This window comes from Nyctereutes procyonoides, unplaced genomic scaffold, assembly GCF_905146905.1.
Source record: "Nyctereutes procyonoides isolate TBG_1078 unplaced genomic scaffold, NYPRO_anot_genome, whole genome shotgun sequence".
NCBI classification, from domain to species: Eukaryota; Metazoa; Chordata; class Mammalia; order Carnivora; family Canidae; genus Nyctereutes; species Nyctereutes procyonoides.
In genome coordinates this window covers 12,532,418-12,559,845 of record NW_026575035.1, presented here as the reverse complement: position 1 = coordinate 12,559,845, position 27,428 = coordinate 12,532,418, and the positions used below count along the sequence as shown (strand labels likewise).

Genomic DNA, 27,428 nt, shown 5'->3' with positions numbered 1-27,428 from the left:
CCCTCTGCCTATGTCTCTGCCTTTCTCTCTGTGTCTTTCATCAATAAATAAATAATATCTTAAAAAAAGAAAAAAAAGAACAGGGACTGAATAGGTATTACGATGACACTAAATTCGTATCTTTCAATAGTTACTCTGAACGTGAATGGGCTAAATGATCCCATCAAAAGATGCAGGGTTTCAGACTGGATAAAAAAGCAAGACCCATCTATTTGCTGTCTATAAGAGACTCATTTTAGACCTAAGAACACCTTCAGCCTGAAAATGAAAGGGTGGATGGAGAACCATTTAACAATCAAATGGTCCTCAAAAGAAAGCTGGGGTAGCAATCCTCATATGAGATAAAGTTTATCCAAAAGACTGTTCGTTAGAATGAAGAGGGACACTATATCATACTTAAAGGATCTATCCAACAAGTAAACCTAACAATCATGAATATTTATGCCCCTAATGTGGGAGATGCCAAGTATATCAATCAATTAATAACCAAAGTAAAAACATACTTAGATAATACAGTAATAGTAGGAGACTTTGACATGGCACTTTCTGCAAATGACAGATATTCTAAGCACAACATCACCAGAGAAACAAGGGCTTTAAATGATACACTGGACCAGAGGGATTTCACAGATATTTACAGAACTTTATATCTGAACACAACTGAATACACATTCTTCTCAAGTGCACAATGGAACTTTATCCAGAATAAACCACACACTGAGTCACAAATCAGGTCTCAACTGATACCAAAAGATTGGAATTATCTCCTGCATATTTTCAGACCACAATGCTTTGAAACTAGAACTCAATCACAAGAAGAAATTTGAAAGGATTTCAAACACGTGGAGGTTAAAGACCATCCTGCTAAAAGATGAATGGGTCAACCAGGAAATTAGAGCAGACTTAAAAAGATTCATGCAAACTAATGAAAATGAAGATACAACAGTTCAAAATCTTTGGGATACAGCAAAAGCAATCCTAAGAGGGAACATCTTACATTGTAATACAAGCATCCCTCAAAAAAACTGGAAAACACTCAAATACACAAGCTAACCTTGCACCTAAAGGAACTGGAGAAAGAACAGCAAATAAAACCTACACCAAGCAGAAGAAGAGAGAGAATAAAGATTCGAGCAGAACTCAATGAACTAGAGACCAGAAGAACTGTAGGCAAGATCAACAAAACCAGGAGTTGGTTCTTTGAAAGAATTAGATGCATAAATCATTAGCCAGCCTTATTAAAAAGAAAAAAGACTCAAATTAATAAAAGCATGAATGAAAGAGGAGAGATCACAAGCAATACCAAGGAAATACAAACAATTTTTAAAACGTATTACGAGCAGCTATATGCCAATAAATTAGGCAATCTAGAAGAAATGGACGGATTCCTGGAAAACCACAAATTACCAAAACTAGAACAGGAAGAAATAAAAAACCTGAAGAGGCCAATAACCAGGGAGGAAATTGAAGCAGTCATCAAAAACCTCCCAAGACACAAAAGTCCAGGGCCAGATGGCTTCCCAGGGGAATTCTATCAAACGTTTAAAGAAGAAATAATACCTATTCTCCTAAAGCTGTTCCAAAGGATAGAAAGGGACGAAATACTTCCAAACTCGTTTTATGAGGCCAGCATCACCTTAATTCCAAAACCAAAGACCCCACCAAAAAGGAGAATTATAGACCAATATCTCTGATGAACACAGATGCAAAAATTCTCAACAAGATACGAGCCAATAGGATCCAACAGTACATTAAGAAGATTATTCATCACAGCCAAGTGGGATTTATTCCCCAAGATGCAAGGCTGGTTCAACACTCGTAAAATAATCATCGTGATAGATCACATCAACAAGAGAAAAAACAAGAACCATATGATCCTCTCATTAGATGCAGAGAAAGCATTTGACAAAATGCAGCATTCATTCCTGATCAAATCTCTTCAGAGTGTAGAGATAGAGGGAATATTCCTCAGCATCTTGAAAGCCATCTATGAAAAGCCCACTGCAAATATCATTCTCAATCAGGAAAAACTGAGAGCCTTTCCCCTAAGATCAGGAACACGATAGGGATGTTCACTCTGAATAACCACTGTTATTTAACATAGTACTAGAAGTCCTAGTGTCAGCAATCAGACAACAAAAAGAAATAAAAGGCATTCATTGTCAAAGAAGAAGTCAAACTCTCCCTCTTCGCAGATGACATGATACTGTACATGGAAAACTCAAAAGACTCCACCCCAAGATTGCTAGAACTCATACAGCAATTAGGCAATGTGGCAGGATATAAAATCAATGCCCAGAAATCATGGGCATTTCTATACACTAACAATGAGACAGAAGAAAAAAGAAATTAAGGAGTCAATCCCATTTACAATTGCATCCAAAAGCATAAGATTCTTTGGTTAGGAATAAACCTAACCAAAGAGGTAAAGAATCTATACCCTAGAAACTACAGAACACTTCTGAAAGAAACTGAGGAAGACACAAAGAGATGGAAAAATATTCCATGCTCATGGATTGGAAGAATTAACATTGTGAAAATGTCAATGCTACCCAAGGCAATTTACACATTTAATGCAATCCCTATCAAAATACCATGGACTTTCTTCAGAGAGTTGGAACAAATCATCTTAAGATTTGTGTGGAATCAGACAAGACTCCAAATAGCCAGGGGAATACTGAAAAAAGAAAACCCAGAGCCGGGGGCATCACAATGCTGGATTTCAAGTTGTAGTACAAAGCTGTGATCATCAAGACAGTGTGGTACTGGCACAAAAACAAACACATAGATCAATGCAACAGAACAGAGAACCCAGAAATGGGCGTTCAACTCGATGGTCAACTAATATTTGACAAAGCAGGAAAGAGTATCCACTGGAAAAAGGAAAGTCTCTTCAATAAATGGTGCTGAGGAAAATTGGATAGCTATGTGCAGAAGAATGAAACTAGACCATTCTCTTACACCATACACAAAGATAAACTCAAAATGGATGAAAGATCTAAACGTGAGACAAGAATCCATCAGAGGAGATGGATCCATCCTAGAGGAGAACACACGCAACACCTTTTTTGAACTTGGCCACAGCAACTTCTTGCAAGATACATCTATGAAGGCAAATGAAACAAAAGCAAAAAATGAACTACTGGACTTCATCAAGATAAAAAGCTTCTGCACAGCAAAAGAAACAGTCAACAAAACTAAAAGACAACCTACAGAATGGGAGAAGATATTTGCAAATGACCTATCAGATAAAGGGCTAGTATCCAAGATCTATAAAGAACTTATTAAACTCAACAGCAAAGAAACAAACAATCCAATCATGAAATGGGCAAAAGACATGAACAGAAATTTCTCCAAAGAAGACATACACATGGTCAACAAGCACAGGAGAAGATGCTCCGCATTACTTGTCATCAGGGAAATACAAATCCAAACCACAATGAGATACCACCTCACACCAGTGAGAATGGGGAAAATTAACAAGACAGGAAATAACAATTGTTGGAGAGGATGTGGAGAAAGGGGAACCCTCTTGCACTATTGGTGGGAATGTGAACAGGTACAGTCACTCTGAAAAACTGTGTGGAGATTCCTCAAAGAGTTAAAAATACAGCTACCCTAAGACCCAGGAATTGCACTACTGGGGTTTTACCCCAAAGATACAGATGCAGTGAAAAGCCAAGACACCTGCACCCCAATGTTTATAGCAGCAATGTCCACAATAGCCAAACTGTGGAAGGAGCCTCAGTGTCCATCGAAAGATGAATGGATAAAGAAGATGTGGTATATATATACAATGGAATAATGGAATATTATTCAGCCATTAGAAACGACGAATACCCACCATTTGCTTTGACGTGGATGGAACTGGAGGGCATTATGCTGAGTGAAGTAATTCAATCGAAGAAGGACAATCATTACATGGTTTCACTCATATGGAGAACATAAAAAATAGTGAAAGAGATAATAGGAGAAAGGAGAGAAAATGAGTGTGAAATATCAGAGAGAGTGACAAAACATGAGAGACTCCTAAGTCTGAGAAACGAATACAGTATAGTGGAAAGGGAGGTGGGTGCAGGGATGGGATGACTGGGTGACAGGCACTGAGGGGCGGCAATGGACGGGATGAGCACTAGGTGTTATGCTATATGCTGGCAAATCGAACTCCAATAAAAAAATAAATATATAAAAGAATAAATAAACTTCTAGAAGATTAAAAAATAATAAAAAATAAATAAATGACTCAAAATCTTTTTCCACATCAGATCTGTGAAAATGCAGAAAATCCAATTTCCATGCACTGGCTATAATAAATCATAGATCATAGATTTATTCATTCATCAGCCATTATAGCCCTGAAAGCCATAGATACCATAATTTTAATTTTTCAAAGAAAACAAGTCACAAATCAAATGAATTTCATCTCTCTTCCCAAAAAAATCATATGAATATAGTCTTTTCCTAGCCACTGAATTATCAGTTCAATAGGTATAATTTCCCAAACAGTGAAAACACCTGAAAAGAGAAAGACCCCTCCATCTGGAAGTTTTACATATATCTTAAAAGAATACTGTGTGTCTCTCTGTGTGTGTAAATAAAATAGGATGAAAGATTTAAGGAATTTTTCTGACATAAATAAAAATCAGAGCTACAGTCCAGCAGTGAATATAAATACTAACTTGTCCATATTAAACTCCTGCTTTAAATAAAACAGCAGGCATTTAGTACAATCATTGCAAATAATAATGTATGTAAAGTCATCAGCAAGTTAAACGTATTATTGCTTTTGCATTTCACTAACAGAAAATGAGACCAAATCAACACTTAGTAAAGATAATGTATCTCACTAAGCTAACTAATGATTTTTGTTACCCTTAAACTAGGAATATCCTATTTGCAATTATTAATCAACCATTTGGTTTCTTATCACAAAGAGAATATTCAAGGCTTTAATGGAAAATGAATCCCAATTGTGAGTAATGTTTAATTAGAAACACATTCAAATTAAATAGTTTTTAGATAATGCCATTTTATACATACCTGTAAACAATCAAGAGATGTACTAACTATACGAGGACATTTGGACTGGCATGCCAATTCAAAGGGTAAGAAGTACTTGTCTGCTTCAATAAAATTTGTCTTCGATTTCACTGGTGGAAGGGTACTTGATCCACCTTTTGCTTCTCCAGGAGGAGGACTAAAGGAAAAAGAAGGGTTTGATTAGAGTATCACACTTTTCATATTGATGATGAACTCACACAAAAACACAGAATTTCAGTTCTAAAAGGAATTTTGCTAAACCAACTGTCATCTTCCCATATTTCATAAGGGTAAGCAAACCCTAGAGAAATTATAACTTGCTACAGTTCAAAAGCTAGTAGCCAGAGCTGTAACTAAATGCAAGAAAAAAAAAAACAGTTATTACTTAAAACGTATTTAAATTACAGAGTAATTAAATGTTTAGTAAACTTTCTAAATATGAATCAAAGTCTTTAAGCAACGACTTTAAAACATATCTATGGTATTTCAGGAATACCTTTATATACTTTTTAATGAGAACTTTTTTTTGGCTTCTATTTCTTAAAAATAATTTTTATTAATTTTATTATAAAGATCATATACAGAAAATTTGCCACTTAAGTATTTTAGCCAAGACTGATATGCTTGCAAATTATTTTTACTAGAAAAGAAACCCCACGAACCTCTGTTTTTCAGTTTCCGCTTTTATTTCCTCTGCGGGGGGAAAAAAGAGGCATATGTTAGGAAACTTAACAGAAAGATCATCAAGTAATTTGATTACAGGTTTTTGCAAACTAATGTGTAACATCTATAAGAAGTTGGAAAGAATGCAAATTCAAAAGAAAATTCAGTACTAAAATTCTCTTGCTATTAAATGTATTAATTACACAAATCATCTTATGAAGCTATACAAAGAATATATGTTAATAACCAGAAGGATAGGTACAACTGTAAATTACTAATTCCCAAAGCATTTCTTTTCTCAAAGTAGAATGTTTTTTGGTCAAGTAACTATGCCAACCAGAAGCATTAAGAATGGAGTATTATATATATTGTATTCAAGTTCTAAAATACAGGGCACATGTTCAGTGAACGGGGCGGGGGGATTCAACATATCATTCTTGTGATTATCTCAAGATTATTAAACCAGGACTATAACCTCTTGACCATGTACATGTGTTGATATTTAACCAATTTTTCTACTTAGGACTACATACGGCACTGTAAAATACACATACCCAGTTCAAAGGGAAATTTTCCCTTCTGTGGTATATAACTTATAAGGTAAATTAGGTAAATCCTATCTGTTAATAAAAGACACTTAGACTTAATTAATAGGCTAGGGTGTCTGCTTAATTGATTAAACCTGTTTGAAATGTGGAAGAAAAACATTCAAACATTTACAGTTACTATTATTGTAAACAACAGTTGTTGAGAACAGACCATGTGCCAAGCACTATTACGTTTTACATGTACCAGCATAATTAACTGTCACAGTAACCCTATGAGGTCTGTACTAGCATTTTCATTTTAAAGATCAGGAAAGTGAGGCGCAAAGAGGTTAAATAATTTGCTCAAGGGCTGCATAGCTTGGGTGTATGTCTAATCAGGTTTCACAACTAGATAATCTAATTCCAGATGCTGGTTTCTTAACCACTCTATTACATAGGTATATCTATGAATATTGATCAAATGTGTTAAATAGAGTATTAAAATTTTTTTAAGTGGTAGAAGTGGAAGAGGGACAATATGAAAATAGTATCCATAGGTATTTAAACTACTACTTAATAAAAGTTCACAATGTCTCACACCAAAGATCTGTATATGGCTATTAAAACTGTACAGTTCAAAAAAAACTATACAGTTCACCAATACATATAATTAAAAATAATTTAAATCATCTTAAAAAATACAGTACAGACGAATGGAAGATAAATTAACTGTCCCAAGTCTTCATTAAAAATTTTAAAACTGTATTTTTCATTTAAAATATTATCATTATTATTTAAGAAGCTGAGGTATTGCTAAAATTCAAGTAAGGCAAAAAAAAAAAGATATAAAGTAGGGAAAGGGGTAAGGTGGCAATTTTTGTAGAAGGTGAATTTCCATTTATAAAATAAGCAGGAAATAGGGTATTCTGGTTAATAATATATTCGTTAAGAACATCAGAAGTAGTTCATTTTATAAAGCACTATGGTTTGACACCGCCTATTACTAAATAACTGTATGATCTTAGGAAACAACCCTCACTTCACTACTAGATGACTGCGAAAGTCCCTTATATTCTAAAACATCAGTCAACAACTATGGCTCACATGCCAAAGCCATGTACCACCTGTTTTCCTGAGTTTAAGAATAGTTTTTACAGCTGAGTATCTGCAATCATTTTGATAACAGGGTACACTAACTTTCAAATCTAGTGAAGAGTGATGTTACTCCACCTAAAAGAATTCTCATTAGACCAGGATTACAAAATTTGTACTCAATTATGATTATTTGGAATCTCATCAACAAAAAATCTATGTAAATTTGTTTCCTCTTAGTATGTAAGTACTCATATAATATCCTTGGTTTTACTTCTTGGCCTGAAAAGCCCTTTATAAAAAAGGTTTGCTGAACTCAGCTCTAAAACATTATGGTTCAAAGAAACGTATAAGACTCTATGAACCATTTTATTCTGTAATTCCATTATTTTTAAATGTCCATATCTATCTATCTATCTATCTATCTATCTATCTATCTATCTATCTATCTATTATAGATGAGGAGGGCAGAGGGAGAAAATCTCAAGCAGACTCCCCACTGAGCACACAGCCTGATGTGCACTCAATCTCAGGACCCCAAGATCATGACCTGAGCCAAAATCGGCAGTTGTACGCTCACTGACTTGAGCCACCCAGGCGCCCCTAAATGTCCGTATTTAATTAGCCTAATAAAACATACCCAACATAAACTATATTGAATGTGATGTTTCTCTAAATCAGATAGTACCATATATTTTTCTATCTCTATATTGTAAGTTATACAAAGCAAGCAAATACTGTTTAAACTGATCTAGAAAAGCTTTCTTTAATGAAGAAAACAATTTAACTCACTATTTCTAATGTTTTAAATTATCTTGTACTAAATATGAGTTTTCCTTTTTCCTTTCCCTATACATTTATAACCCACAGTAAAAAAGTTTTAAATGTTTTAATAAAATCTTTAAAGGTCACAGAAGAAATACAATCCTTCCCACTGATTATCAACATAGTTTACATGGTTATCTTTCTGGTCCTGCAAAATGCCTGTATTTTTAGAGTCCCATTAAGACTATGTATTCATTTTAGTCCCATTAAGACTATGTATTCATTTTAATATGTTTCTTTTCAAAGCCATTTGAGGCCACTTAAGCTGAAACACACGGTCACTAAAAAGTAATCAAGATTAAAAGGACAAGGGGCAATAAGGAAGAGGCAGAAAATAAGTATTTGTCATAATACTAAAAGTAACAATAAAATAAGCCACAATATTTTAAAACAAGTTGAAATTTTTAAAGAATATGCAATACTACTTTTTATTTGCGCAACAATGTAGAGTTTAAAACATTTTTCCACACATTATCTAATTTCATCCTCAAAGGACAACTCTTTTATTTTATCAAGAAGGAAACTATGGATCAGTTTAGTTAAATAATAACTTTAAGGTCAAACAGCTAGTAAGCAGTGATCCAGAAACTAGTTTCGCTCGTCTTAGGGTATTATACAGGACACACTATCCTATATTTAAGCAACCTACTATTAACTAATGCAACTGTACTGAGAAATTCATTCTACGATTATCAGGACAAACATTATAAAGCAGTGCTTCCCAAAGTATGCTCTCAGGATCAGCATCACTACCACCAGGACCCAAAGACTTACTGAATCAGTAAATATTGAATCAGTACTGTAAGTGTAGAGTGTGTTTTTAGATAGCTTCAAGGGGATTCTGACAAACAAATTTAAGAATCACTGCTATAGGGAACCCTGGGTGGCGCAGCGGTTTGGCGCCTGCCTTTGGCCCAGGGCGCGATCCTGGAGACCTGGGATTGAATCCTGCATCGGGCTCCCGGTGCATGGAGCCTGCTTCTCCCTCTGCCTGTGTCTCTGCCTCTCTCTCTCTCTGTGACTATCATAAATAAATAAAAAATTTAAAAAAAATAAAAAAAAAAAGAATCACTGCTATAAAGCAGTTAAAAGAAACGAGTGGAAAACAGGTTTCACCTACCATGGCTTTGGCTTTATCCATCCATTTTTTGTACTTATAAGAATTCTTGGACTAGTGTTTCAGTGAATGCTAAAAAGGCCTTTTCAGTTTTCTTATAATGAATACAGTAATACAGTTCTTGAGGCAACTACCTATTTTAATAAATTAAGGCTTGGTTACAGTTTGCTTCATGTTGGCATCAACAGTAGAATCAAGAAGTAAACTAATTATCAATTATTAAAGAAAACACACCCGGGAGAAAAAAATATTAAAGCACCAAATTAAGAAGTATTAGTGTACTCAAACTAAAAACCACATAGTGCTTCATTGTGAAGTATTTTGCTGTTAAAGTCAGAATCATGACAAGGATGACCACAGTCAGCAAAATATCTTTTTATACTGCTTTGGAAACACTAGACAACACAAATAGATAATATTGGATGTCTTAAAAAAAGTCATCACTTCTGAGATGAAAGAAGTTAAAAATCAGATGATCAATTTGTTTAGTGATATTTAGGGTTTTAAACTATGCAGTTTTAACCCTTTTAAAAAAACTGAATTACTGAAATTCTTTTAGGAATTAGTTTCTCTCTAGCCATTACTCTCCCTATTCCTTTGAACTAGTTTTATTTATTTATTTTTTTTTTAATTCATGATAGGCACACAGTGAGAGAGAGAGAGAGAGGCAGAGACACAGGCAGAGGGAGAAGCAGGCTCCATGCACCGGGAGCCCGATGTGGGATTCGATCCCGGGTCTCCAGGATCGCGCCCTGGGCCAAAGGCAGGCGCCAAACCGCTGCACCACCCAGGGATCCCTGAACTAGTTTTATAAAAATTTTGAAAACCATGAAACACAACCACAGCATTATATACATAGAAAGATTAAAATTGGAAGAAATGGGTCATTGTAAATTAGCATTAAAAATTTAGACTTGAGGGCAGCTCTGGCGGCGCAGCGGTTTGGCGCCGCCTGCAGGCTGGGGTGTGATCCTGGAGACCCGGGATCGAGTCCCACATCCGGCTCCCTGCATGGAGCCTGCTTCTCCCTCTGCCTATGTCTCTGCCTCTCTCTCTGTGTCTATGAATAAATAAATAAAATCTTTAAAAACATGTTTTAAATAAATAAATAAATAAATAAATAAATAAATAAATAAATAATAAATAAGAATTTAGACTTGAAGTACTTTGGAAGAAATGCGAATTTTATTCCTTTAGGTATATTAAATAACTGGAACCAAGTGAACACAGTTGATAAGGCACAGGACTTATGGAAGGAATGATTTACTGAAAAATAACTAATTATATACAAGTTTTATGACTGATTTCCTAAGTGTATTAAGTATTCCCTCTCATAATGTTTACTATCAACTTGCTTATTAGCAGCTTTCTTTTCAACCCCTGAAAATGCAAACAAACTTCAAAATAAGACCAACACAATTCAATAAATTCTATTACCTATACACTATAAATGATTTATAGCTACCTCTCATGACATCATTTCATCTTTAGATGGTAGAACAGTATTTACTCAATGCAAACTAAACTGGTAATCTAAGCAAATATCTTATAAGTTAAATGAATAGTTTTTAATAAACACATTAGAACTTATACACCCAAACTGCTGTCTCCTTCAAAGAAGTAAGTGTGGGAGGATATGCATCAATTATCATAATAATGCTAGTATTCAAAAATATTTGTGGAATTCACTGTTTGCAGTTCTTTCCTCCCTGCTTCTTTCTTTTAAATGAATAACCTCACAGAAGGAAAATTCTCTAGAAAAGGAATCATATTCTAACTACCAATTAATCATAGCTGGCTTAGAGCCAAGTATGAAGAATGGTATGTGACCACAAAACAAAAGTTCTTAACTTTAGTACTTCTTTGAACCATTTCAAATTGTGTGTGTGTGTGTGCAAACATTATTCTAGAAAAAAGAGTACGTAACTCTCATTAGTCTCCAGAATCCTGTAACTCAAACTATAAAGATGATATAGGATCAATTAAGAACAGGGATTTGATCAACTATGACAATATATATGTATGAAAGCAACTTTAAACAAAAAACATTAAAAAGTACAAATGTAGGAATTACTTTGAGAAATAACATTCTTTTGGATGTATATAATCTACTAGGTTTATCTTTTCAATACAGTTAAAGATTAAATTAAAATATACAAGTTAAATAGAATGCTACAATAACCTAAAGAGGAGGCAATGGCTTGAATTAAAGTTGTGACAATAGGGATGAACACCTGGAAAGAAAACCAATGAAACAATCTCACTTATCTAGAGGAGAAACAGTGTTAGCAAGAAGAGATTTGGCTTGTGTAACTACATAGTAGAGGTACCATGAACTTAGACATAAAATGCAGTTTTCTCACTATGTGAGAAAGTAGAGGTAAAAGAGCAGGAGTGAAGAAGAGGTACATGTTGGTAGTGTTTTATTTTAAGTCACTGAAATGTTTCAGTGGCACTATCCAGTAGGTATTAAGACCTATAAATTTGAAAATCAGGACACTATGTAGCAGATTGTATTTTCTAAGATGGTCACTATATTATCTCCCATGAATCTGCCCATCTGCAAAGTGACCTTGCCAGAATCCCTCCAAGATATAGATCTTCCCCGAGGAGATTCATTTACAACCAGCAGAATGCAGGGAAAGCAACAGAGAACTACTAGAAGATTAGGTCAAAGAAGGGTAAGCAGCTACTTACTCTAGTACTGATTCTCTTGTAATGCTATTAACTCTTGGAACCCAGCAGCCCTGATATGAGAAGCATAAGCCACATGGAAGTTCAGTCAGCAATCCCAGCTGAGCCCAGGATAAGTAAAGGAGTCTAGAGAATTCTGGTTCCCACCCATTCACATCTCACCCAGACATTTGGGTCTTCTCAGCTTAGGCCCCTGAAACTGTTGAACAGCAGCACACCCTAAGTGAAATCCCAACACACAGAGAATCTGTGAGCATAATAAAATAAAATGTTATTATTATTGACCTCAATTGTCTGAATATCAGTGAAACTCTCAAGTAAAGGTGAAAAGTGAAGTTTCCATCATAAAACAACAAAAGCCACCTAAAGGATAGCTTACAAATAACTTTAAATTAGAATTTCCATATTTAACTTTACATCTTTAAATTTTTTAATTACCTCTAACAGAAAGGCACTGTACAATTGTAAAACTTTTAAAATTTAGGCTTTGATCTCTGGCCAAAAATAATGTGTAATTTAAGTTCTCAAGTGCATTTAAATAATTTTTCCAAAATAAATAACTTAAAACTAGGATTATAAATCCTAATAGACAGAAACTGATTTTTGAATGTCTGGCATATAAACGATACTGAGATCCTTGAGAAATATTTTCTAAGATGATGAAACTATAATGAGCCCACCAAAATCACATGAATAGGAACAAGTCTAATAAACAAAAAGTACCTCATATTTGTGTATTTTACAATTTACAGAGCTGTTTTACATACATCTTATTCTTAGAATAGCACACAATATTAGCAGCATGCCCATTTTACAGATTAAAAAATCTGAAGTGACTTACACTTCAAGGGAGGTGCAAAATGACTTAAGTGTGGTTTTTATAAGAAGCCCAAAGCAAATGGCTGAGTTTCAATAACTCGTTAATGAAAAAGAATATTAATTTCACAATGTTATCACAACTAGTTTTCTAACAAATAAAACCATGTGCTGCTTATTAATTCAGAAGTAGGAGTCCCGCTGTTATGAAAACCAAAACTAGGAATGTGACTTGAGTGATAAATATTCCAAGTCACTAACTTTTTCTTCTGCTCCAGACTTTATGTATAAAAAATTTTAATTAAAATAAAAAATGAAAATCTCAACAAAATTCAGATCAAGTGCCTGCCTAATAACACTAAAGTATTAAATATAGATAAATCTAAGAAAATTCAGTAAATGAAAATAAGCATTCAAAGAAACAATGAATTATGAAAATTATCCTTTAATGGAACTTAATATTTAGATAGAAAAGAACACAGTGGCTGTTCACTGTCAACAACTTTCAGTGACTACAGTGAAAATCAAAAAGAACAGAGTTATTGTACTAATTGTTAACAACCTTAGTGGTAAATAAACAATCAGACATTTCATAGATTCTGCTCAATATAAGATGTGCAGAAGCAGCAGCTTTGGGGGTCATGGAAAGAATACTGCTTTGTAAGTCAGGGCCCTGGGTTCTATTTCAAGCTTGGTCACAGAAATGAAATACATTAGAAAGAAATGGGTTGAAGGCCCCAAAAGACAAGAGTCAAACCCCAGGTCTGTCACTGTATAAACTTTTTAAACCTCAGTATATAGATTTTTCAAATGGGGATGATAATACCTCGTTGTCTATCCCATAAGAATACGAGGTTTATCAAAGAGGTATGAAAGTGCTTTGTTTTAGCTGGGTTTAGTCTTTTTTTTTTTTTTTGCCAAGTTTTAAATATGAAAAGGTACAAACAACAGATACACTGGGTAGCTCACTTGGTTATTTAAGCACCTGCCTTTGGTTCAGGTCACAATCTCAGGGTCCTGGGATGGAGCCCTATGTGGAACACCCAGCTCAGGAGGGAGCCTGCTTCTCCCTCTCCCTCTGCTACTCCCTCTGCTTGAGCTCTCTCTCACATGCACTCCTTCAAAAAAATAAAATCTTTTTTAAAAATGTGATAAAAACAATGTGATAAATACTGAGTAACAACCTGAACAATTTTAATTTTTTAGTTTTTAAAAAATATTTTTTTATTCACGAGAGACACGGAGAGAGAGGTGGAGACACAGGCAGAGGGAGAAGCAGGCTGCATGCCTGATGTGGGACTGGGTCCCGAGACTCCAGGACCACACCCTGGGCCGAAGGCAGGCACTAAACCACTGAGCTACTCAGGGATTCCCTGGGCAATTTTTTTAAAAAGGATTTCATTTATTTATTCATGAGAGACAAAGAGAGAGAAAGAGAGAGAGAGAGAGAAAGAGAGAGAGAGAGAGAGAGAGAGGCAGAGACACAGGCAGAAGGAGAAGCAGGCTCCTCGTAGAGGATCACCCCTAGCCAAAGGCAGATGCTCAACCACTGAGCCATCCAGGCATTCCCCTCCTGAAAAATTTATTGAAAGCATTTCATAGATGTCCAACTCTTTCCAATTATAAGAGCTTTTTAAAAACAAATAGTCCAAGGATGCCTGGATGGCTCAGAAGTTGGGTGTCTGCCTTCAGCCCAGGGCGTGATCCTGGAGTCCCAGGATCGGTTCCCACAGCAGGCTCCCTGCATGAAGCCTACTTCTCTTTCTGCCTATGTCTCTGCCTCTCTCTGTGTCTCTCATGAATAAATAAATAAAATCTTAAAAAAAATAAAACAAATAGCCCAAAGTTAGGGATATTAAAAGATAAAGTATTTAAGTTTGGGATAAAGGTACAAAGGTTCCACTTAAAATAGACAATAGGGAAAATTTTTAAAGTAACACATATGCTATATATAAGTGTGTGAACCCTTACTGAATGAATTTGCTAGAAATACTAATAGTGTTTGTCTAAAGGGAAAAAAATCAAGTGACTAGATAACAGGAGAAAACATTTTTTTATTTTATCTCTTTGTACTTTTTAAACTTCACACTATGTGTATATTTTAACTTTTTTGAGAAATTAAACTAAAAAATTAAGCAAACAAGACAATAAAGATTTTGGTAAATATTTTTTCACTTGGCCCAATATTAAAGGCTGGCACCTATTTACTTTTAAATCTATAAATATTAATTTCCAATTTCAATGTTCCCTTACTGAAAAGGTTTTTGCATTATTCTGAGATTTTTTTTATCTTAGAGACTATTTTTCCCCATAAAAGCAGCTCTAATCTTAAAATGAAAATGAAGGGAAAATTACTTAACCTCTAAATATTCACACTACACAAAATTTTCCAATAATGTATCTAGTCTCTAAAAAAGTTATGCTCATTGTAGTCATAAAAGCAAACATCTCATGAAATCATACATTTATGATTTTATCAGAAGGTTCTACAAGTAGTAGACATACAAATAAAATTATTTTTCAAAGAAACAAATCTCAAAAGTATCTCAGCATAGACCAGCAAAATTTTACACATATTTATATTAAAAAGTACAAGGAAGGGAGCCTGGGTGGCTCAGTCAATTAAGCATCTGCCTTTGGCTCAGGTTATGAGACATTTTATTTCTCCTTAGTAGTGCCCTTCACTTATGTAAGTACTTGTTCTGTGTTTTGATTTCTCACCAGGTTATAAACTATGCAAAAAAAGGGACCCTGTCAGTCTCATGCACCAATGCATCTTTGGTTCTTATCACAAGTTGCACATAATAACCACCTAATGTCTCCTGAGTAGTTACCAAGTGCTGGGTACTACTGCAAGTGCTTTTAAAATCTCCTACTAGATTCTCCAGCAACTTTGAGATAGATGCTACTGTTGTTCTGATTGTATACAAGAGAAAACAGAGAGAGATACCTAAGTGACACACCTAGGATCACACACTCAGTGACAGGGCCAATGTTATTAACAAAGTGGACATTCAGTAAATGATTGTTGAATGAATAAATAAATAATCATAAAATCCAGTAGAAGATATAACTTATACATAAAAGTAATTTTTAAAATTCAAGATAATTTCAGGCCATAGAAATTGAGAAAGGATAGTCTGCAGACCTTAAAAAAAAAATCCTAAAATTTGTAAATAAGTTTATGGCAAATAATTTACCTTGTAAGGAGAAACCATAGCTGCCATGTTCCTAGGCAGTGGCTAACCTTAATTATTAGCTAAGTGACTCACTTCCTCAGGCCAGCCTTGAAAAGTAATGCACAACTGATTCAAATTCACACTTCAGAAAAATTATAAATTACCAAATCCAGAGCAGAAACTCAGTATTTCCAAGTGCAAATTTTAAGTTCACCAATGCTAACATTTTTCCACTCTTTAAAATAATTACTAATTTTCAAGGAACAAATAATTAGTATAAGAGACCAGGAAAGTGAGAAGTAGAAGTAATAGCTAAGCAGGAAAGCCCTCGAAAAGAAGGTGGTATCTGAACTAAACCTTGAGGAGTAAAAAGAATTTAGGAAGGTACAAAATACTGAAAAAGAAAGGAATGACAAAGAGCAAGAGATAGAAGATATGAATGTGCATAGGGTGTTGTTCAATTGGTAAAGATACATAACCGTCAATAAGACAATTTAAAAAATGGGCCAAAAGATTTGAACAGACTTTATATACATCATATAAGCAAGACACATGAACAGCTAATAGACACATGAAAAGATGCTTAACATCATTAGTCTAGGGAAATCCAAATCAAATCCATGAGATGCTATTTTACAGCCCTTACAATGGCTATTCTACATTCTAAAGATATACAATAAACAAATGTTGGGGAGGACAGGGAGAAATAGAAACCCTCATCCACTGCTGGAGGGAAGTAAAATGCTGTAGCCACTTTGGAAAACATTAGAAAATTAAACATAAAACTGCCATATAACCCAGCAATTGCACTCTTAGGTACCTAGCCAAAAAAATAAAAACATAAATCCACAACAAAGACTTGCATGTGAATGCTGAAAGTGGCATCATTCATAATTGCCCCAAATTGGTAACAATCTAAGTGTCCAACAATGGGTGAACTGATAAACACATCAACTCCATACAGTGGAATGCTATTCAGCAATAAAAAGGGACGAAATACGGATACACGCTAAGACAAGGATAAAACTCAAAAACATTATGCTAAGAAAAAAGTCATACATGGAAGATATACTATATGACTCAATTTACATGAAATGTCCTGAAGGGTCAAATCTATAGAGAAAGTATGCCATTAACAGACAAGAGAGATTTTATAAAAGTGATGAAAATGTTCTAAAATTGATTTGCAGTGATGGCTGCACAGCTCAGTAAATTTACTAAAAATAGCAACAAAAAACCATAAGTAGATTAGAAATAAGGGAATTCTATGATATGTAAAATATATCTAAAAAAAAACATGCATGACTGGGATGAAGGATCTGTAACAAAGTAGAGAGCAAAATGACATTTCATGTGCATTCTATAAGTGAATTTCAGCCCAGTTAAAATGATTCAGCTAAAATGTAGGAACCGGTAAGCCCAGAAAACAAAAAACTTCCCATAATTGTGAAATACTATACATGCTTCAGCATCCAGAGACAAATTATTGTCCAAAAATTATTCCCCTCAAAAAAAAAAAGAAAGTCATCTTATACTAGAATGCTTATTAAGTCTCCTATTTCACTGTGCACTCTTCTAACAGTTTTTATAAACTTTTTTTATGGAAAATAACAGACACGTTCAAAAGTAAATAAATAATGAATCCCATGTCCCATTTTCCATTTTAAACAATTACCTTGTTTCACCTAAACACCCCCAACTACTTCCTGTTCCTCTTCTTTAATGAATTCAATTAAAGCAAAATACAGGTATACCATCTACAAATATTTCAGTACTAAATTACCCTTTAAGTTTCTTTTAAAAAATAATTATAAAAGAAACCCACAATCACTTTCAAAACCTGGAAACTACAGAAATGTATAAAGGAGAAAAAAATACCAACCATAATCCCACTGTGTAGAAAATGCTTGTTAACCTTATAATGTATAATGTTTTCCCTATGCACATTATTTTTAATGTAAATTTATTAAAGTATAACATATATTATGGAAGGGGTATGAGTTATAAGTGTTCAGCTCAACAGATTTTCCGCTGGCAATATGCTTGCATTAACTGCCACTTTACTTTGAAAAACCAAATGATTTAAGCAAAACTGTCTTAATATTATGTAGATACTTATGGTTTTGTACATAAATTGTCTATACATCTCTTTGCCAACCACAATATAGGGGATAAGAGCATTTGCTTACTACATATATTGTCTCATTTACTCCTGTAATAACCTATGAGGAAAGGAGACCCAAAAAGACTTGATTATTTTCTTGTCTCAGATCTAATAAATGGTAGAATCAGAAATAGAATTTAAAAAGACAGGGCTTTTGTTCACCATATCATGGCATCTATCTGAATGAACAGTATGAAAAAAAAAAAGAGAATGCTAGTTCTTTTCTCTTACTAGTGCTTTCTGCTTTTTATACAACATTCATAATCACCATAGACAACCTAAACAGTAATGTAACTTCTATAAAAGAGCAGCTTAATAAAATGTGCAATACTGCAGAAAGCCTTAGGAGGTCACCAAAGTAAAAAAAGAAAATTCTTAACCAACTCAAATTTCTTTAGAATTCTGTGTTTAGTAGCAACTTCTAATATTAAAAGTTTTATCTTTCTAAAACTAAGGCTTATGCTAAAAGATGTACATATATGGACCTTTACCTTACACCATATACAAAAACTAATTCAAAATTGATCAAGAACCTAAATATAGAGCTAAAACTTTTATCTTTACAAGAAAATATAGAGAAAAGGCTTTTTAACATTGGATTTGGCAATGATTTCTTGGATAGGACAGCAAAAGCATAAGAAACAAAAGTAAAATTAGACTACATCAAAATTAAAAACTGTACATAAAGGGATGTAATCAACAGAGTGAAAAGTGAATCTAAGGAATGGGAGAAAATATTTGCAAATCATAGATCTCGTAAGTGGTTAACACTCAGAATTATATTAAAAAAATATGACTACCCAACAATGAAACAGACAACCTGATTTAAGAATGAGCAAAGAACTTAAATACACATTTCTCCAAAGAAGGTAGACTAAGGTAGACTAATGGCCAACAAGCATTTGAAAAGATGCTCAACATCACTAATAATTAGGGAAATATAAATGAGAACCACAATGAGATATCATTTTATCATCATTAAAATGGCTTACTGTCAAAACAAACAAACAAACAAAAAACCAAAGGAACAAGTGTTGGTGAGGATATGAAGAAATTAGAATACTTGTGCACTGTCTGTAGGAATGTAGAATGGTGCAGCAGCTACTGATAACAGTATGGCAATCCCTGAAAAAATTAAAATATGACATGATTTAATAATTCCACTTCTGAGTATACCCAAAAAAATGAAAAGCAGGGTCATGAAGAGGTATTTGTACATCCATGTTCTCATAGCAGCATTATGTCTAACAGTCAAGGATAGAAGCAACACGTTTCCTTGACAGATAAATGAATAAACAAAATGTGGTATATAAATACAATGTATGCATACATTCAGCCATATAAGGGAAGGAAATTCTGACAGATGCTACAACATGGATGAACCTTAAAGACATTATGCTAAGTGGAATAAACCAGTCACAAAAAGGCAAATACTGTATGAATTCCATTTCTATGAATTACTAGGAGTAATCAAATTCATAGAGACAAAAAGTAGAATGAAGAATAGCTGCAAGGGGCTGGGGGAGGGGAGAAGAAAGAATTGTTTAGTGGGTAATGAGTTTTCTACAATTTGAAAAAAACTCTGGAGATCAGTTACACAACAATGTGAACGTACTCAGTGCTAGTGACCTGCACACTTAAAAATGGTTAAGACCATAAATTTTATGGTATGTATATTTCACAATTTAAAAAGAAAAAGACCTAATTTTGTTTTGGCCAAGATGTAATAAGCCCCATTCCTCACAAGTCTAACCTCTTATAACTAAGAAATCCTAGGGTATGTAATACACTGAAAGAACACTGAATGGGAGAGAAGGCAAAATGCCTTGGGACCTTGAGACTTGAGGAAGAATACAGTGGTGAATTCCCCAGGTTTTCTTTCTGCCTCCTATATACCCTGGAGAGCATGCTGAAGAAACTACTAACAAGCACAGACCAAAAAGAAAAAAAAAAGCCTCAAGAAAATCCAACTCAAAAAAAAAAAGAAAATCCAACTCCCTCTAGCCCAACAGACAAGTAAAAGAGCAGCCAGCAAAACAGAAAACTTTTAAATATTATCTGTCCAACTGTTACCAGAGACTGAAGCAAAAACTGCTTCTGCAGTGTCAATGGTACTAAAGGGGGTAGCTGGACTTACACTCCCACGTGGTGGCAGTGGGACAGAACAAGTGACCTTAAGCTTTTCCGACAAAAGTGATGTCAGTGAGGCTGAATGGGCAGTTGTACTTCCAACCCCACAAGGCAGCACAGAGGAAGAATAAAATGGCGCAAGGTGGTGCTAGCAGGCAATACTCTACTCAACAAAGAATGCACATCCTTATCAAATATCCATGAATATTCACCAACATAGTCCATATCATAGACCACAAAATAAACTTCAACAAATTTAAAAGAACTAAAATCATACAGAGTATATTTTCTGCCCACAATGGAATAAAACTAAGGAATCAAGGAACAGTAAAATTTCTAAACACTTGGAAATTAACATATTTCTGAACAATTCATGGGTCAAAAGGGAATCCCAGATAAAACTTAAAAATACATGGTATAAATAATAATAAAACTACAACAAACAAGTTTTATGGGACACAGCTAACCTGTGCTGACAGAGAAATCTGTAGCACTAATTGCTTCTATGAGAAAAGATATCAAAGTGGGATTTATTCTTGAAATGCAAGGAGAGGGGATCCCTGGGTGGCGCAGCGGTTTAGCGCCTGCCTTTGGCCCAGGCATGATCCTGGAGACCCGGGATCGAATCCCACGTCGGGCTCCCGGTGTATGGAGCCTGCTTCTCCCTCTGCCTGTGTCTCTGCCTCTCTCTCTCTCTCTCACTGTGTGCCTATCATAAATAAATAAATAAATAAATAATTAAAAAAAAAAAAAAGAAATGCAAGGAGAGTTCAAAATACACAAATCAATCAGTATGATACCCTACATGAACGAAATGAAAGATAAGGCATATAAACCACCTCAACAGATGAAGTAAAAGCACCTGATAAAATTTAACATCCTTTCATGATAAAAAAAAAAAAACTCTCCAAAAACTGGGTACAGAAGGAATGCACATAATAAAGACCATAAGGACCATATATAACAAGCCCATACCCGACATCACAATCAACAGTGAAAAGCTGAAATCTTTTCTTTTAGGATCAAGAGAAGGAGAAAGATGCCCATCCTCACCACTTCCATTCAATAATGTTCAAGAAGTCCCAGCTACAGGTATTAGACAAGAAATAAAAGGCATTCAAATTGGAAAGAAAGAAGTAAAACTGTCTGTTTACAGATGACATGATTTTATATGTAGAAAACCCTATAGAGTTCACCCAAGAACTGTTAAAACTAACAAATGAATTCAGTAAAATTGCAGGATACAAAATACACAAAAATTAGTTTTTATACATTGACACCAAACTATTAGAAAATTTCTATGTAAACCCAATACTTAGCAACAAATTTAAGGAGGTGAAACCTATACACTGAAAACTATAAGACATTAATGAAAGAAACTGAAAGTGACACAATCAACAAAAAATATTTTATGTTCATGGATTGGAAGAATTAATATTGTTAACATGTCCATACCATCCAAAGTGATCCACAGATACAAGGCAATCCTAATCAAAATGTCACATTTTTTTCCACAAAATAGAAAAAAAAATCCTGAAATTTGTATTGAATCACAAAAAAATCCAAATAATCAGACCAATCTTGAGAAAGAATGAAGCTGAAGTCATCTCACTTCCTGATTTCAAACTATAAAACTACAGTAGTCAAAACGGTATGGTACTGACATAAAAAGATACATACAGATCAATGAAACAGAATTGAAAATCCAAAAATAAACTCATGCATGCATGGTCAGTTAATCTTCCACAAAGGATCCAAGAATATACAATGGGGAAAGTATGGTCTCTTCAATAATTTGTGCAGGTAAACTGGATATTCACATGTAAAAGAATGAAACTGGACACCTATCTTACACCATACACACAAAAAAATCAACTCAAAATGAATTAAAGATTAACATAAGACCTGAAACAGACAAACTCGTAGAAGAAAACATAGGGGGTCAGCCTCTCAACACGGCATTGTCAGTGATTTTTTTGGACTTGACATCAAAAGCAAAGGCAACAAAAGCAATAATAAACAAGTAGGACTATATCACACTAAAAAGCTTCTGTAGAGCAAAGGAAGCCATCAACAAAATGAAAAGGCAATGTATAGAATGGAAGAAAATATTACAAAACATGTATCAAATAAGGGGTTAACATTCAAAATATACAAGGAACTCCTACAATTCAAAAGCAAAAAGACAATCTGGTTAATAAATGGGCAAAAGGCCTCAAAAGTCATTTTTCCAAAGAAGACACACTAATGGCCTAGAGGTACATGAAAAGGTGCTCAATACCACTAATCCTTAGGGAAATGCAAATAAAAACAAGATACCAGGTCATACCTGTTAGGATGTCTATTATCAAAAGAGAAAAAAGCTGGTGATATATATTGACATGGCAATAAGGTGGTAAATCCTTTGCATTTAGGGCTCTCCCAGACATTACCCTATGGTCTCATAGATGCTTCTGATTTGTATTCCTTACAATACAATTGTAATGCTAAGCAGAGCACTTTCCTGAGTTCTGTGAATTGTTCTAGCAAACTGGGGGTGGGGGTGGGGAGTGGGAACTTCAAATGTACAGCCAGTTGGTTAGAAGTACAGGTCTGGGCCTAGAAATTCCTCTGGAACTTAGGGCTGGTGTCTGAGTGAGGATAGCTCTGTGCAGGACTGAGAACTTAACTTGTCAAATGTGACCTCACCATGGGTTTTATCAAAACTGCACTGCACAGACACAGACAGTAGCCCAGGAAAAGAAAATACAGATCCCTACCACTTATGAATACGCAAGTAAATATCCTCAACAAAAACATTAGGAAATAGGGGCGCCTGGGTGGCTCAGCAGTTGAGCATCTGCCTTCAGCTCAGGGCATGATCCCGTGGTCCTGGATCGAGTCCCATATCAGGCTCCTTGCATGGAGCCTGCTTTGCCCTCTGCCTCTGTCTCTGCCTGTCTCTCCGTGTCTCTCGTAAGTAAATAAAATCTTTTAAAAAAAATTAGGAAATAGAATCCAGTAACTTAGGAAAAAAATTATATACCATGACCAGATGGAATTTATTCCAAGGAGCTAAAGCTAATTCGACGTTCAAAAAAATCAACCATGTAATCCACCATGTGAATAAGCTAAAGAAGAAAAATCATATGGTCATATCAACTAATGCAGAAAAAAAGCATCTGACAAAACTCAACATGACTAAAAAAAAAAAAAACTCTGTAATCTAGCAATAGAAAGGCATTTCTTCAACTTTTAATAGTAGTTATAAAAGACTTCTGGGGAATATTGGGGAGTGGGAGGACCCAAAGCTCACCTCATCCCACAGATACTAGGTAACAGCCATATCAATGTAAAACAAAACAAAACAAAACAAAAACCAGAAAATGACCCAAAGACTAGCAGAACAGTCTCTCCACAGCTAAATGTAAAGGAGAGGTAACATCTAAAAGGATAGGAGACAGGTGGAAACATGGTAAAGAACTAAACAGACCACAGGACTGTCTTGGAAGGGAAGGACACTATGGGAGTGAAAAGGGGGGAGACAGACTGACACAAGGGATCCTGCATAAAGAAGACAAATGCCCATAACATTTAGTTCTGAAAACCAGAGGGGCTGTATTTCCCCAATTTTTATAAACAGTGAGGCTTAACACCTGGAACTTTAAAAATTAGCAGGGGAGGGAGGGTCTCTGCCCTTAGAAAGACAACACAAAAAGGAGCCCCTTGGAGACACAACATAGAAGCAGCAGTTTGTAAAACTGCCTGGGGAACACACAGGAGAGATGTGTTTACTAATAGCAGAGCATGGATAGAAGGGGGCAAGGATCCTCGGAAATTTCTCTAGGAACAATGGAGCTGGCGGGCACCGTTTCCCTACCCCACTCTACCCCACCCTCACATAAATATATGGATCAATGATACCTCAAGGAACCAGCATGGTGCCAACATTCACTATCTAGCTTGCTAACAGGGCACCCGGCCCCTGAGTTCTGCAAACACAGGAGGCCTGGGGTCCAAATCCCCTCCCACAGCAAACCCATCCTTACTTACTGGCACAGAGTGCCTCACCTCCACATTTTCCTGAAGTCTGGTGATACTGCATCTCTAGCAAATGTCTGGTTTGATGCAATTTACACCCAAGGTGGCCACATACTGGCCCACTAAAAACAGAGGGAACAAATTCTTCCTACAACAGGCAAAAGAGAGCCACTGCAGATAAATGGACAAAAAGGGCTCAGCCACAACAGCATGGTCCATGCAATACATATAGGAGACACCCAGAAGTGCCAGGTTCTGGTAAGCAGAGACATGCACTTGCACATGTAAGTAAGTTACAGGACCTCTTTTTCATAAGGCCACTACTTTGAAGAGCAGGAAACATAGACGACTTGCCTAAGACACAGAAACAGAGTTGGACAAAAGGAGGAGACAGAGGAACATGTCCCAAATGAAAGAGGACAAAATCACAGCAAGAGAGCTAAACGAAATGGACGTAAGTAATATGCCTGATAAAGCATTTAAAGTAATGCTATAAAGATATTGGATGTGAGAAAAGAGCGGAGGATCTCAATGAGACCTTTAAAAAAGAAAGAAAACATAAAAAGGTACGAATAAGAGGTGAAGAACTCAATAACTGAAATGAAAAATACACTAGATGGAATAAATAGTAGACTAAAGAAAGAGAAGAAAGGACTGGTGACCTGGAGGACAATGTAAAGGAAAGCAAACAAGCTGAACAGAAGAGAAAATAAATAATAATAAATGAATACAGACTTAGGGAACTCTGACACTATCAAGCATAAGCATAATGACTTTCACATTATAGGGATCTCAGAAGAAAAAGAGAGAGAAAGCAAGGCAGAAAATTTATTTGAAGAAACAACAGCTGAAAATCTGGGGAAGGAAAACAGAAATCCAGATCAAGAAGGCATAGAGAGCCCTCAACAAAATAAACCCAAGGAGGTCCATATGAAGATACATAGTTACTAAGATGGCAAAAAATGGCGATAAAGAGAAAATCTTAAAAGCAGCAAGAGAAAAGAAAAGTTACATACAAAGAGAATCCTATAAGGCTTTCAACTGATTTTTCAGCAGAAACTTGTAGGCCAAAAGGGAGTGTCATGATATACAAAACGTGCTAAAAGAAAAAAAATGTGCAGCCAAAAATACTCTACTCAGCAAAGCTATTATTTAGAATAGAAGAGACAGTGTCCCAGAAAAACAAAAGTTAAACCACTAAACCAGCCCTACAAGAAATGTTAAAGGAGACTCTAAGTGGAAAGACCATAAGTAGGAGTAAAAAAAAAAAAAAGTAGAAAACACAAAAGCAGTAAAATTAAGTTTATCTATAAAAAGCATTAAAGGGCTTCACAAAATTAAAAGATTTAAAGTATGATGATACCATACACCTAAAACATGAGGTAGGGGGAAAAATTAAAATCTAGTGCTTTTAGAATGTATTCAAACTTAAGCAACCATAAACTTAAAATAGACTGCTATATGCATAAGATGTTATATACAAACTTAATGCAACCACAAATCGAAAACCAGTAACACATATGCAAAAAAAGAGACAGTAATCCAAGTATATCACTAAAGAAAGCCAGCAAACTGTGAGAGAACAAGAGAAGGAACAAAGAACTACAAAAACAACCATAAAACAAGTAACAAAATAGCAGTAAGGACATATCTATCAATAATTACTTTGAATATAATTATTAAATGCTTCAATCAAAAGATATAGGCTAACACACTGGGTAAAAAAGCAGACTTGGGGTGCCTGGGTGCTCATTCGATTAAATGTCTGCCATCGGCTCAGGTCATGACCTGCATTAGACTCCCTGGAGTCTGCTTCTCCCTCTCCTTCTGCCTGCCACTCCCCCTGCTTGTGTTCTCTCTGTGTGTCTAATAAATAAATTATAAATCTTAAAAAAAAAAAAAGGCAGGACCCATCTATATGAGGCCCACAAGACTCATTTCAGATCTAAAGATACATGCAGACTGAAAGTGAAGGGATGGAATAGCATTTATCAATAAATGAAAGTAAAAAGAAAGGCAAAGTATTAATATTTATATCAGTAAAAAGAAAGCCAAGGTACTAATATTTATATCAGACAAAATAGACTTTAAAACAAAAACTTTAACAGGAGACAAAATAGGACACTATATAATCACAAATGTAACAATCTAACAAGAAAGAAGAATAACTATTTTAAGTATTTACACACCCAATATGGGAGCACCTAAATACACATAAAGCAGCTAATAACAAACATAAAGAAGTAATTGATAGTAATATGGCAATTGAGGGGTGGGGGACTTTAACACCCCACTTACATCAATGGATCACCCAAAAAGAAATTCAACAAGAGTGGCTTTGAATGACATGTTGGACCAGCTGTATCTAGTAGATATATTCAGAAGGTTCCACCCAAAAACAACAGTGAGTACACATTCTTTTCAAGTACACATGGAACATTCTCCAGAATCGATCACATGTTAGGACACAAAACAAGTCTCAACAAATTCCGAAAGACTGAAGTCATATTATGCATCTTTTCCAACCACAACACTATTAAACTAGAAATCAGCCACAACAAAAAAATCTGAAGGGAACACAAATAAATGGAGGTTAAATAACATGGTACTAAACAATGAATGGGTCAACCAAGAAATAGAAGAGAAAATAAAATGGACTCATTAAAAAAAGAAATAGAGGACTCAAATTAACAAAATCAGAAATGAACTAGGAGAAATAACAGCTGACATCACAGAAATATAAAGAAATGTAAAAGAGTATTATGAAAAATTACATGCCAACGAACTGGACAACCTGAAATAAATGGATAAATTCCTAGATACATATAACTCTCCAAACTTGAAACAAGAATAAATACAAAATTTGAACAGACTGATTACCAGCCATGAAATTGTATCAGTAATCAAAAAGCTCCCAACAAGCAAAAGTCCAGGACCAGACCATTTCCCAGGTAAGTTCTTTATTTTTTTTAGATTTATTTATTCATTCATAAAAGACACACAGAGAGGCAGCGACATAGGCAGAGAGAGAAGCAGGCTCCCCACAGGGAGCCTGATGCAGAACTCGACCCTGAGATCACGACCTGAGCCAAAGGCAGACACTGAACCTGCTGAGCCACCCAGGCACCCTCACAGGTAAGTTCTAACAAACATTTAAAGAA

General features: G+C 35.0%; 1 protein-coding gene across 2 annotated transcripts in view; it reads right to left on the bottom strand.

The window, feature by feature from the left end:
• ARFGEF1 (ADP ribosylation factor guanine nucleotide exchange factor 1) overlaps positions 1-27,428 on the bottom strand; it is a 143,164-nt gene that overhangs the window by 91,754 nt on the left and 23,982 nt on the right. For both annotated transcript variants that reach the window (XM_055318214.1, XM_055318213.1), the window contains exons 2-3: positions 5,703-5,733; positions 5,041-5,197 (exon numbers count right to left, since the gene is read on the bottom strand). In XM_055318214.1, the coding sequence (XP_055174189.1) occupies positions 5,041-5,197; positions 5,703-5,733 (188 nt within the window). The remainder of the gene's footprint in view (positions 1-5,040; positions 5,198-5,702; positions 5,734-27,428) is intronic.